This window comes from Trachemys scripta, chromosome 1, assembly GCF_013100865.1.
Source record: "Trachemys scripta elegans isolate TJP31775 chromosome 1, CAS_Tse_1.0, whole genome shotgun sequence".
Taxonomy (NCBI): Eukaryota; Metazoa; Chordata; order Testudines; family Emydidae; genus Trachemys; species Trachemys scripta.
In genome coordinates this window covers 318,730,423-318,744,270 of record NC_048298.1, presented here as the reverse complement: position 1 = coordinate 318,744,270, position 13,848 = coordinate 318,730,423, and the positions used below count along the sequence as shown (strand labels likewise).

General features: G+C 40.3%; 1 protein-coding gene across 6 annotated transcripts in view; it reads left to right on the top strand.

Moving 5' to 3' along the window:
* Positions 1–13,848, top strand: part of AMOTL1 (angiomotin like 1) — a 120,280-nt gene that overhangs the window by 57,760 nt on the left and 48,672 nt on the right. For all 6 annotated transcript variants that reach the window (XM_034758923.1, XM_034758927.1, XM_034758924.1 and 3 more), the window contains one exon: positions 7,472–7,760. In XM_034758923.1, coding sequence (XP_034614814.1) covers positions 7,472–7,760 — 289 coding nt within the window. The remainder of the gene's footprint in view (positions 1–7,471; positions 7,761–13,848) is intronic.

The window sequence follows — 13,848 nt, the reverse complement described above, 5'->3', positions numbered from 1 at the left end:
TCCATTGATCATCATAATCTTGTTTTGCCTCTGTTCTCCTCCGCCAGGTATAGGTAGAATCCCACTGAAGATCACATATCAGAGGGATAGCCGTGTTAGTCTGTATCCACAAAAACAACAAGGAGTCTGGTGGCACCTTAAAAACTAACAGATTTATTTGGGTGAAAGCTTATGCCCAAATAAATCTGTTAATCTTTAAGGTGCCACCGGACTCCTCGTTGTTTTTACTGAAGATCACCCGAGCTTTCATTTCTTTAAGCTTCTTCCTCGGTCTGGTGTAGTCTTCCTTAATGCACCCTAACGAGAATCTAGCAGTATTCTTTGTCCCCATGTGAAGAACAATCAGTGGATTCTTGCCTGCTCCCATTAGGATCCTCTTCAGCCTTAGGTCCACATTCCATATATTAGCTCTGGGCAGAAGCACATGCTTGTATTCTCCAGATCAGCTCTGGTGACAGGCCTTTCTGTTCTTCTTAGTAGGAAGTCCCCAGTCACGTAGACCAACTGTAAGAGGCCAATCAGTTGGCATGGCTACTTCCACCTTTTCATGTTTTCTGTATGTATAAATATCTTCTTTCTGTGTGTTCCATTCTATTCATCCGATGAAGTGGGCTGTAGCCCACGAAAGCTTATGCTCAAATAAATGTGTTAGTCTCTAAGGTGCCACAAGTACTCCTGTTCTTTTTGCAGATACAGACTAACACGGCTGCTACTCTGAATCAAATCCCCTTAGAAACTCAACCATAGTTTCTAGCTGCATCTCCAAACCTCTGGCCTTCTCTTCCTTTAGGTCTCTCAGGCGGCACTTCATACAAATGAAGCACCTTTCAAGTACCCTTTCCAGAAGATTGTACATCCTGCAGCTTCCACATCTAGTTACCTTCATTCCGTGGGTCACTACCACTGCTGCCTCTGTAGCTGTCATAGCCTTCCCTCCTAAATGCCTGTCAAAAAGGAAAAACAAACAAACAAACAATAAAACTATCCTGACAAGACTAAAAATGTGCAATCACTAGGAAAAGAATTATAATGGAAAAAAATGAGAGCAAAGCTGGTTGAAAAAGATTTCAAAATTACCAGGGGTTCCAAGTGGACCTATTTTTCATAATGTTTTAAACTGAAAAATTAATCAATTTTTTATCAGAATCATTATTGAAATTTTTCATTCCCCAAAGCAGTGTTTTATTATTTCATATCAAAAAATTTCATTTACCAAAAAACCTGGTTTTCAGTAAACAAAAAAATGCCACTGAGTTCTAAAACAATTTTGACAAAAGCATTTACAAAAATTGATAAAAACATGACTGGAAATTTTGCAAAAAGTGGAAAATATCTATAATTTTGATGATTTTTCTTGAAGAGTCGTTTTAAAAAATAGGCAATTTTGTCACGAAAAACCTTTTACACAGGAAATTTCAGCCAGCTCTAATACAGAGTAAAATCACCATCTAAAAAAATAAAGGAAAATCATTGGCATTTGTGTACCCTGTTAGTCCAAGGGAGCTCAACTCTGTTGACTTCCTGGGCACAGGGCAAGCTTGGTTCATTTCTTTATTCATTCAGGCATTAAGTAGAGGGGTTGGATATGGACTGTATTTAACCTAATCAGGGAATCTTATTTTTTCTAACTGCCAGTTTGCTTTTTGGATTGTTGTGTTATATGTATTGTACATACACCCAGAAGTTTAACAGTGGGTTCAGTTTTAAAAAACTTCAAAGGAAACCTGGGATAAATGGGACTTGTAAACAGTAAAGAACAAAGTATTCATCAGTAATTCATTATGTTTACCAGCCACACATCAAAAGAAGCGACATAAATTGTACAAGTTCAAGATGGAAAATACTTATGAGAACGTCCAATACACTCTGGCCTGTGCAGAATCTATGGCCTGATTCTGCTCTCACATGGCTGTAAATCAGGAGTAACTTGGGGTGAATAACTTGAAAATCAGGAATGACTGAATTAACTGGGCCTGCTTCTTTCCTCACTTCTCAATGTAAACCTAGACTGGCTGAAGCCAACCGAAAAGTGCAAAACTAATATGAGGTTAGAAATCCCCAAATAGGACAATCAGGGCTTAACCAGTATAGTTAAAGTAGGTACAGCTCACCTAGTTTGGATGCAGGTATATCAATATATAGGTGCTTTATACCAGTGTAGCTATTCCGGTACAGGAAGGGGAATTAACTATACTGGTAGAAGTCTCCTTTATGCTGGTATAACTGTGTCCACACTAAGGCTTTTACCAGGATAACTATTTGGGTAAAATAAACACTAATTGAAATAATTATATTGATAAAACTATTAAGTGTTAGACTAGGCCTCACATAAACTAGTAACGCTCCATTACTAGGTTGCATTTGGAAATATCTGACATGTTCATAATATTGTATGTGACATTTCATTGCTCAACCCAGTTTATAATATTGGTCATACTATTTTTATATTGTTAATTTTTTGAAACAAAAAGAAATTTCAGTTCCCTGACGAGGACAGGATACTGGCAGTTTCCTCTGAGGTTTTACAAAGCAGAGTGTGATGAAGAAAAGGGCAGTAACAAAATGGCTTCAGCAGGCGATCTTTAGGAAATGTGGTAGTTCTTGTTTGGAGTACAATCTCAGACTTACTTAATGGTGTTAAGGGGAAGCTTTCAGGAAAGGGAAAGAGTGTGGATAAAACTAAGGGACAGATTTTCTGCTGGTGTAAAGTGGTGTACACCTGAAAAGGGCTGGACAGTAATTTGGGGCTGTAAATAAGCACACTAAATGCTTCTGCTGAAGTGATCAGTAGTGAGATAGTTAACAATGTTTACATTTACACTGCCACCTTTCAGTGTCACAGTTAATGACCCATTGAGATGAACAAAGCAGCTCAAACCTCTCAGAACGGTTGTTTCAGGCTGTCTGCAGACTCTGGAAGACAATACTGAATCAGTTTAAACTTGGTTCACATTTTCTAGGTTATCTTCACAAAAATAGAGGTCAAATGCTGCAAATGTCATGGTTGTGGAATTGCGGGCTATAATGAAAATTGTATCCATGTAACTACTTGGGTCCATAGATTATCACTCTAGAGGAGGATTAAATTCTGTTGATGACCTCTAATTCAGTGATATCCCACCTTACTATGTGCTGAGATATTTGAGTTTATAAGGAAGTCTCAGGGGTCAAAATAAATCGTTCCCAATCTAGATGTAAACCAGTGAACAATAACTGAGGTCAAAACGTGACTCCTGGTCCCTGTCTCAGGGGCATACAGTCTAACGTCTGAAGGCCACACCGTTCAGTTCACAATAACTGGTTGACCAGGTATAAGTCCAACCTCAAACACTATTGCAAAGGAATGAAAGGCCTCCCCCACAGCACGTGCACCCGCATGCACAGTCCTTTCCTTTCTCTGATTTTGCTGGTGATAAGGAGACAGATGTGGCAGAGCAACATAACATTCCAAGCAGTATCACCTGTGATCCTGACCCTTCCACATAAGGGAGCACTGCGCACCCTTCAGCCCAAGCAGGATACATCATGTTTACTTCCCATTACTGTATAATCAATACTGAGAACAGTGTTGCTATAACTTCCCAGCCCCTATGATATCATCACTGATATAGCAGTGTAGGAGAATTCCCAGTTCCAGACAGTGTTTCATTTAGTTAACAATGGCTTTGCTTGTTGTAGCTTCCCTTATTTCTTTTCCCCTTGATGCTCTGTGACCTCGCTTTAGCATCAAACATTATGTGGCATATGTGGGATGTGGCATGTAGTGTGAGGAGGCCAGAAGGAGGGGGTTCTGCTAGCAACATTGAAGCAAAACTATAGTATAACAATGGCAGCAAATCTATTTCCTGATGTATTTGGTGCCTATCAGAATTCTACTTTCCTGGCACTGACCTGCTTTCTTGTGGCAACTTAATCGTTAGTGAATTAGCAAATAAGTTTTAAAAAATTCACTAATGTGATGATGTACTCAGCACACAAAGTAGCCTCATGAGTGTTTACTGGTTAAATCTGCCCTGCCGCCCATTTCCATCCCACTTGTGTAATGACACCTTTGCTGCTTCAGGACATTTCCTATTCAACCAGGTTCTGTCCATCAAGGCATAAGCTAAGATACTTGTGAATTGCCTTGTTATTAGGCTCTGGAGAGCTCTTTACTATTTGGACCTTTGCTTTTAGGTAGGATTTTCAAAAGCATTCAGTGTTGGTCTAACTCTGCACCCATTGAGGTCAATGGTATGTTGATTCCAGTGGGAGCAGAATTAGCCAATGCTAAGTGCTTTTGAGAATCCCATCTTTCCCTCCTTGTGAAGCACCGTACACTATGAAAACAACATCGATCACAGGTATTGTGTATTTAGCAAAAAATATGGTGTACACATAATAGTATTAATAGATTTTAAGGCCAAAAGGGATAATTATTACCTCTTGCATAACACAGGATGCAGAAATTCACCCAGTGATTCCTGCATCGACTCCAATAACTAGTAGTTATCAGAGAATTTATCTTTCAGCAAAAGTAGCCTTGATACAGCTGCAGATGATGGAGAATGGGTAATTGGAAAGGAATGATGATCCAGTGGTCAGGATGCTAACCTGGGACTTCGGAAACCCAGGTTGATTCCCTGTTCCATCACAGACTTCCTGTGTGTTACTGGGCAAGTCACTTAGTCTCTCCATGCCTCAGTTCCCTATCTGTAAAATGGGGATAATATATAAGAACATAAGAATGGCCATACTGGGTCAGACCAAAGGTCCATCCAGCCCAGCATCCTGTCTGCCAACAGTGGCCAATGCCAGGTGCCCCAGAGGGAGTGAACCTAACAGGCAATGATCAAGTGATCTCTTTCCTACCATCCGTCTCCACCCTCTGACAAACAGAGGCTAGGGACACCATTCCTTACCCATCCTGGCTAATAGCCATTAATGGACTTAACCTCCATGAGTTTATCTAGTTCTCTCTTAAACCCTATTATAGTCCTAGCCTTCACAATCTCCTCAGGCAAGGAGTTCCATAGGTTGACTGTGCGCTGTGTGAAGAAGAACTTCCTTTTCTTTGTTTTAAACCTGCTGCCCATTCATTTCATTTGGTAGTCCCTAGTTCTTATATTATGGGAACAAGTAAATAACTTTTCCTTATTCGCTTTCTCCACACCACTCATGATTTTATATACCTCTATCATATCCCCCCTTAGTCTCCTCTTTTCCAAGCTGAAAAGTCCTAACCTCTTTAATCTCTCCTCATATGGGACCCATTCCAAACCCCTAATCATTTTAGTGGCCCTTCTCTGAACCTTTTCTAATGCTAGTATATCTTTTTTGAGATGAGGAGACCACATCTGTACGCAGTATTCAAGATGTGGGCGTACCATGGATTTATATAAGGGAATAAAATATTCTCCGTCTTATTCCCTATCCCTTTTTCAATTATTCCTAACATCCTGTTTGCTTTTATGACTGCCGCTGCACTCTGCGTGGACGTCTTCAGAGAACTACCCACGATGACTCCAAGATCTCTTTCCTGATTAGTTGTAGCTAAATTAGCCCCCATCATATTGTATGTGTAGTTGAGGTTATTTTTTCCCGTGTGCATTACTTTACATTTAGCCACATTAAATTTCATTTGTCATTTTGTTGCCCAATCACTTAGTTTTGTGATATTTTTTTGAAGTTCTTCACAGTCTGCTTTGGTCTTAACTATCTTGAGCAGTTTAGTATCATCAGCAAACTTTGCCACCTCACTGTTTACCCCTTTCTCCAAATCATTTATGAATAAGTAGAATAGGATTGGTCCTAGGACTGACCCTTGGGGAACACCACTAGTTACCCCTCTCCATTCTGAAAATTTACCATTTATTCCTACTTTTTGTTCCCTGTCTTTTATCCAGTTCTCAATCCATGAAAAGATCTTCCCTCTTATCCTATGACAACTTAATTTACGTAACAGCCTTTGGTGAGGGACCTTGTCAAAGGCTTTCTGGAAATCTAAGTATACTATGTCCACTGGATCCCCCTTATCCACATGTTCGTTGACCTCTTCAAAGAACTCTAATAGATTAGTAAGACATGATTTCTCTTTACAGAAACCATGTTGACTTTTGCCCAACAATTTATGTTCTTCTATGTGTCTGACAATTTTATTCTTTACTATTGTTTCAACTAATTTGCCCAGTACTGACATTAGACTTACCAGTCTGTAATTGCCGGGATCACCTCTAGAGCCCTTTTTAAATATTGGCATCACATTAGCTATCTTCCAGTCATTGGGTACAGAAGCTGATTTAAAGGACAGGTTACAAACCATAGTTAATAGTTCCGCAATTTTACATTTGAGTTCTTTTAGAACTCTTGGGTGAATGCCATCTGGTCCTGGTTACTTGTTACTGTTAAGTTTATCAATTAATTCCAAAACCTCCTCTAATGACACTTCAATCTGTTACAGTTCCTCAGATCTGTCACCTACAAAGGACGGCTCAGGTTTGGGAATCTCCCTAACATCCTCAGCTGTGAAGACTGAAGCAAAGAATTCATTTAGTTTCTCCGCAATGACTTTATCATCTTTAAGAGCTCCTTTTGTATCTCGATCATCCAGGGGCCCCACTGGTTGTTTAGCAGGCTTTCTGCTTCTGTTGTACTTAAAAAACATTTTGTTATTACCTTTTGAGTTTTTGGCTCAGGGGTGTGGTGAGGATAAATACATTAAAGATTGTGAGACAGTTAGATACTATGGAGATGGGGACATATAAGTAGCTAAGATAGAATTACCCTCACTGTTAAAGAACTGCACTTTATTTCCAGTCTGAATTTGTCTAGATTCAACTTCCAGCCATTGGCTCTTGTTATATCTTTATCTGCTAAATTAATGAGACCTCTATTGTCAGAAAACATATCCCCATGTAGATACATCTAGACCATGATCAAGTCACCTCTTTGTTTTCAGTAAGATCAATGATAGATTAATGCATCTGAATATAACTCACCTATTCATACAATCATTATGAGGTCTCTCATTGTAAAACGACTTTGATGATTCGAAAGAATTGATCAGGGTGGTCCAGCCAGCCGTTTTGCAGCAGTCTGTCCTTTGCTAAGCTAAAGCTATTCAGGAACATCACATTGCTCACCTCATTTCCTCCCATCTTCTGATTCAGCCTATCAGAATTCTGCTCACTGACTTGCTCCAGGCAGGTAATGGTTGAAGGATGAGGAATATATCGTTTATTTTTAAATTAGCATCCATCAGCCAGTGCTCCTGAATTATGTTGGTGTCTGAAGTCTGTGACACTAAGGAGTACAGTTGTGATTTATATTATGGTACTGCTTAGAAATCAGGGTCCCATTGCTAGGTGCTGAACAAACTTGTAGTAAAAAGACATGCCTTATCCCAAAGCCCTTACAATCTAGATGGCTGGTATATTTTCAGGGCAGTTTTTCTGGGCTGGTATAATCTTTTCCCGTATTTGCTTTTATTTAGCCGACAATGTCAACCTGCTTTTCCATCGGTGCCGGTACAGCAGCACAGTCCAATGTCCTCCCAGGCCTCCTCCATTACTGGCCCACTGCACTCAGCAACCTTGCCACCGCTCCCATCAGCTGTAACTGCCCAGCCTCCACCTGCGACTCCACCAAGCCAGCAGCTCACGCCTGATGCATATGCCATTGTGGAGCGAGCGCAGCAAATGGTGGAGATGCTGTCGGAGGAGAATCATGTTCTGCGGCAGGAGCTGGAGGGATACTATGAGAAGGCAGACAAACTTCAGAAGGTACGTGGAACGTTCTCACAGGGTATAAAAGACGCAAGCCCCTATTATATATAAGCACTATTACCCTCCTGAGCACAGGCGGTGATCTAAGTAATCCTTCCTAACATGAGGCACTCAGATTGCCTAACACAACCTGTGGTTCCTATTGTCACCACGTGGGCCCTCTGTAAGTCCTTGCCAGTCATTGGATGGACTGTGATTCCAATACAGTAGGCTATGCAGACTCCTTTGCCATGAAGATGTTACTCAAAAGGCGTACTGTGTTTTCTTTTCTTGGGAGCATCTACTTCTTCTTTCTTGGGAGGGATAGCTCAGTGGTTTGAGCATTGGCCTGCTAAACCCAGGGTTGTGAGTTCAATCCTTGAGGGAGCTACTTAGGGATCTGGGGCAAAAAATCAGTACTTAGTCCTGCTAGTGAAGGCAGGGGGCTGGACTCAATTACTTTTCAGGGTCCCTTCCAGTTCTATGAGATAGGTATATCTCCATATATTATAATTTCAACATTTTTATGCCTGCCTTAGGAATGCAGCGCCTGAATACATGGCATTTTAAGCTAGCACCTTTTTACAGGTGTAGCATAATCAGCAACATTTTATACATATCTGAAGTGCAAAATATGTTTAGTGATCACAACAAAACCTGTCCTGTGTGGTCTTGTGCATTTTAATAGATTTGCAGTAGTCCTTCTTCTATCATAAGAGACAAACACACCAGTACTGTGGGTTGACTGATGTTTGGGCGTTTGATAATAAATCTTTTCTGAGGAATAATAAAAAAACCCCACAGAGCCCAGTTTTAAAACATGGGCACCTAAAGTTAGGTGCCTAAATCCATTTTTAAGGCCTCTACATAGGTGGCCTGATTTTCAGAGTTGCTTCATTTGACCTCATTACATACCCAATTTAATGGCACCCACACTGTGTAAAATAATTATTTAAAGATTTTGTTCATATTTCCATCACTGTGCCTGTTTGTCTAGCTAACTGTCTAAAGTAACAATAGAAGAAAATGGAGAAAAAGAAAATCGAGCAAGAAGATGATACATAAAAAAGAGACCCACTGCCAAAGAGTGGGCACTGGTGTCTGTCTCCTGTCCAGGCTAACAGTGGATTGCTTAACTCAGTGCTAGAATTCTTAAGGTCTGTTTTTAGAAAGTGGAGTCTGTACATATTAGGGCATAAACAATTACGTACCTACCTTGTGTTCAACCCCAGGATCACCTATAGGCTTTAACTCAAGCTGCTAACCCAAATTAAAAGCCATGTTGCCGTGTGTTCACTGCTGTTTTAATCTGAGTTATCTAATGTGGATTAGCAAACCCAAATTAAGAACACATCTTTTTTTGCAGTATAAACATACTCTAAGTATAGGAAATACTGCAAATATAATAGTAATGTTACCTACGTCCAAAGGAAAATGCTGTGAAGATTTTACACCACTGCACAATCAACAGGACTTTTGTATATCCACTTTGAATTTCATGGGCCAGATTTTCAGAGAGTTGAGGCCAGAGGTCCAGCCCCATACTGAATTTTGTGTAAAGAGTTGTAAAGATTTTAATGGTGTCCTCTGTATGGCCTTCCTGGACAAAAAATATTCTTTGAATAAGTTGGATTCCAGATGTTGGTTTTACAAAGGCTGCTTTCTTTTATAAAATATATTTGAGTATGATGCACAAAAAATGTATTAATTTAAGAATCTTACCACTCTACACTGGTTAGTAATTGCATTCTCTCTCTCTTTTTGGTGCTCTGGAAGTTTGTGGCATTAGGCCCTGAGGAAAGCACATGCTTAAGTCCCATGGAACTTAATTATGTACTTAAAGTTAAACACGTGAATAAGTGCTTTCCTGAATAGGGACGCTTCCCTGAATCAAGGCCTTCATTGGTCAGTCATTTAAAAGGGCTCCATTTTCTTACGTGCTTTGATGTGATGGACAGACAAAGAAGAGCCAAATCCTTCTCTCAGAGGCTCCTGAGGTTCCTGTTGGACTTTGGTGGGAATTGTGAGTGTTCAGAACCTCTAAAAATAAAGCCACTCATTTGGGTGCCTAACTTAGGCACCTAAATCTGAAATTTTTGCTTTAACTTCTATGTTTTAGTTTCCTCACCTGTAAAATAATAATAATGTTTACCTGTTTCACCTGAGGGTTGTGATTAGTTAAATAATGCATTTTGGATTTGGAAATTGCTCCATGTTATTGAAATAAGACTGCATGTAATTTTTTCTAAGCAAAATGTGTCACTGAAAAAAAATAATTAATAATAATTAATAATAACAATATCTAGCTTTTATAATGCTTTTCATCAGTTGATCTCAAAGTTCTTCACAATCCTTAGTGTATTTATCCTCACAAGATCCCGGTGAGGTAGGGAAGTATAATTATCCCCAGTCTACAGATGGGAAACTGAAGCACAGAGAGGCTAAATGGCTTGCCCAAGGTCACACGGGAAGTCTGTGGTGGATTGGGGAAAAGATGTTTGCAATATGAGGGACAGTTTTTCTTCCACCGATATTCAGAACAGAACAGAATAAAAATACTGGGGACTGAAAAGCAGACTGTGTTCCTGATGTGTATAGCACAGCTAGTAGTTTGTATGAACAGATTGTCCCTAAGTGCTGTCAAATTCTAGACCATGTTTGAATAGACATTTTGCAGTGAGTTACAAGGTGATGATTAATTCTGGTGTTGTTTGAAACATTGTCTCATTCTGACGTCTAAAAGAGCTGTTATCTTTTTGATATTTCATTTTTAGCTCACTTGTTCGTTGCTTTGATTTTTTCTTTCTTTCTTTGTTGTTGTTGACGATGACATTACCTCTTTGAAGCTTAATGATCAGGTTGGCATGGTTTCAACCAACGTCTCATCGTGTAGGTTGTTTGAGTGGGTTGGTATCAGAAGCCATCTGGGGATAGAAAGGATTGGGGATGGGGTGGGAGTTGAAAAGGAAATTGCAGAGCTGCTGAGAAACATGAGCATGATTTACTGGTGTTCCCCTTGTCCCCCTTTATCACTTTAAACAAAAGCAGCTTAGATGGAAGCTCTCCTTTGATCCTGCAGCAAGCCTGCCTCTGGTCGTTGCTGCTGGACCATGTGGAGGGACTTGCGTGGTGGAGTGTGTTTTGGGGGAAAAAAGATATCGAAAGAGATAAAAGGCATTGAGCAAGGCTTCACTTATATGACTTAACAATATTGATCAGCACTAATAAGCTGTTAAACTACCAGGTTTTGTTAGTAAATTAATTTCATTGCAACAGGAACATTATGTAGCAGGTGGCCTTTAGGCAGGAAAGACTAACATGGGAGAATAGTTGTGGGGAGAAAGCCTAAGCCCTGGGAATCTGGAGAGGTAGGTTCTCTTTCCACCTCTGCCACAGACTTCCTGTGTAATCATGGGTAAGTCACTTCATCTCCTGGGGCCTCATCTGGAAAATGGAGATAACCAGGATAACATGAGGTCCCAAGGAGATGAGCTGTCTAAGGGGGAGTGGAGTAATGTGATCCAGGGAAATGTTGAGAAGGAGCATGGAAGTGATATTACCCCTGTATATGGCATTGCTGCGACTACTACTGGAATGCTGTTTCCAGTTCTGGTGTCTGTTCTTTAAAAAGGATATTGAATAATTAGAGAGGGTTCAGAAAATAGACAAGGAATGATTTGAGGTCTGGAAAACCTGCCTTCCTGTGAGAGACTTAGAGAAGCTCAATCTGTTTAGCTTGGTAAATAGAAGGCTAAGAGGTGGCTTCAACATGGTCTATATGTACTTACCTGGGGAGAAAATTTCTGATAACAGAGGGCTCATTAATCTGGCAACAAAGACATAACAAGATCCAGTGGCTGGGAGCTGAAGCTAGATAAATTCAAACTAGAAATAAGCACTGATTTTTACACTAAGTGTAATTAACCAGGGTGTGCTGGACTCTTCATCACTTGAAGTCTTTACATTAAGACAGGATGTGTGTCTAAAAGATCTGCTCTAGTCCAGCCAGAAGCGATGGGGTGTCTCAAGAGCTGCTGAGTGAAGTTCTATAACTTGTGTTATGGCAGAGGGCAGGCTGGATGATCATAATGGGCCCTTCTAGCTTTGAAATCTATGCCTACTTTGTAAGGCACTATATCTTCAGAGGGAAGGCACTGTTGGGGTGTTATGTATTATTATAGAGTCAAAACCAACTAATTGAAGCATTGGTTTGATTCTGCAAAACTTGCAAGAACAGGCTTTCTCTTGAGATTTCTAGTAATTGTCATCCCGTCCAAAACAGCCTTTCTTGTTAGATTTTGGTCCAAATTTTGGTTACAGAAGATGGGAAAAAAAAGTTGTCCTGACGTTTTTGAACTGCAGTAAAGATTCGGGTTGAATTTTGGACAAAGATTCTATGGGGTGTCTTATTTTATCCAAGCATGTTTGCCCATTGCCAGTTGGAAAGTAAACGATTGCTGATACCTCCAGTCTTAGTGCAGGAAAGAGTAAAAAATAAACTCTCTTCCTGTACAAGGTGGTTTTCTTACAGCAACAAAGTAATGTGGCAAGGTTTATTCAGAGTTATTTTGAGCTTGCAGTCTCTTGTGCTGAAATGCTACTGTTATTTTGGTGTGTCTGAGTTGTGCTAAAGAGAAAGGCCACCTTTTAAAGATGATATTAGCTGAAAAATAATGCTGCTTCCTGGAGTTCTTGCTTTTTAAAAACAAAATAAAAAGTCAGGATACTAATCTGTGGTAGCACTAAGACAGTGTTTCAGATCATACCGTGCTGCTCACATTACAACAAGCCCATTGGATTCTCTGTGTTGTGCAGAATTGGGCGTCACTCGGGAAGCAATGGATATTAGGTAGCTTTGTTAATGACCTTTGTGACAATGCGGTTCTGGCGGAACCCAACTGAGAGCGCCAACTCAGGACAAATTGCNACACCTCTTTGTTCTTACTGTGGAAATTTACAGCAAAATGGAGTCTGGAGTCACATGGGCCAGTCCCTGCATACTTTGCTGAGTTACAAGGCGTATCTGCCTTCTCTCAATGGGTCCATTGTATAGCTGATGGTCCTTAATGGGCCATCAAGCAGGTTAGGCAGAGCTAATCTAAGCTTGTCTGGGATGTCACCCAGAAGCATAGCATAAATTTGCCATACAGACAGTATAGAGCCAATATTCATAACTTCGACCACAAAACTGATACACACATATAGACAGCATAATCATAACCAGTAAACCATAACCTTGTCCTAGACACCCCATTTGACCCCCTTTATACAAGATTTGGGTGCCACTACAGGACCTTGGTTGCAACAATGATCTATACGGTCCCAGTTTATGTCAATAACGTCACAACCTTTTAAAAATTTTGAGTAGAGATGAGCAGTGCATGGTAATTGTTAAATGACCATGAAAGCTAGATATTTGATGAGTTTAGGGCCTGATCCAAAGCCCTTGAAGACAATAGGAGATTTTCCATTGATTTCATTAGGCTTTTGGATTAGGTTCAGGTTAGTTTCCATTAACATAGATTTATACCCCTGAGTTTTACCTTCACTTTCAGGTCTAAATAAACTGAAATCAAAAGTCAGTCAAAATGGCTGAGTTTCTCCTAGCTCGTTCCACATCCCAACCCTGCAAAGTCACACATCACAGGACTCAGGGGGCTCTAAACAATCGCAGACCTTTTGGGGAATCTGGATGAAAGTTCGAGTTTGTGACAAATGCGAAGCCTGGCCGGTTTCACTAGTTTCGAGTTCCACTGCAACCATTTTGTACAGCTCCAGTACAAACATTACTGTAGCTGGGCCTCGTCTTTGCCATTGCTGCAGCTGGCAGCATCAAGTCCAAGCCCTAACTCTAGAGCAGTGTTTCCCAAACTGGGGTTCGTGAACCCTTGGGGGGTTCACGAAATGTTACAGGTGGTTCTCGGCAGAAAATTCCCTAATGGCAGACAGAGCTGTCCCTAGGGATCCCAGGCAGCATGGGACACTGAGGAGACTTAACCTTCAAGACTCCTTATAAGAAATGGAAAGGGAGGTGGATATTTTTTGCTGTTTTTAAAAATAAATAGGCAGCTAGTATTGTTTTTAAAATTATTATGAAGAACAAGTT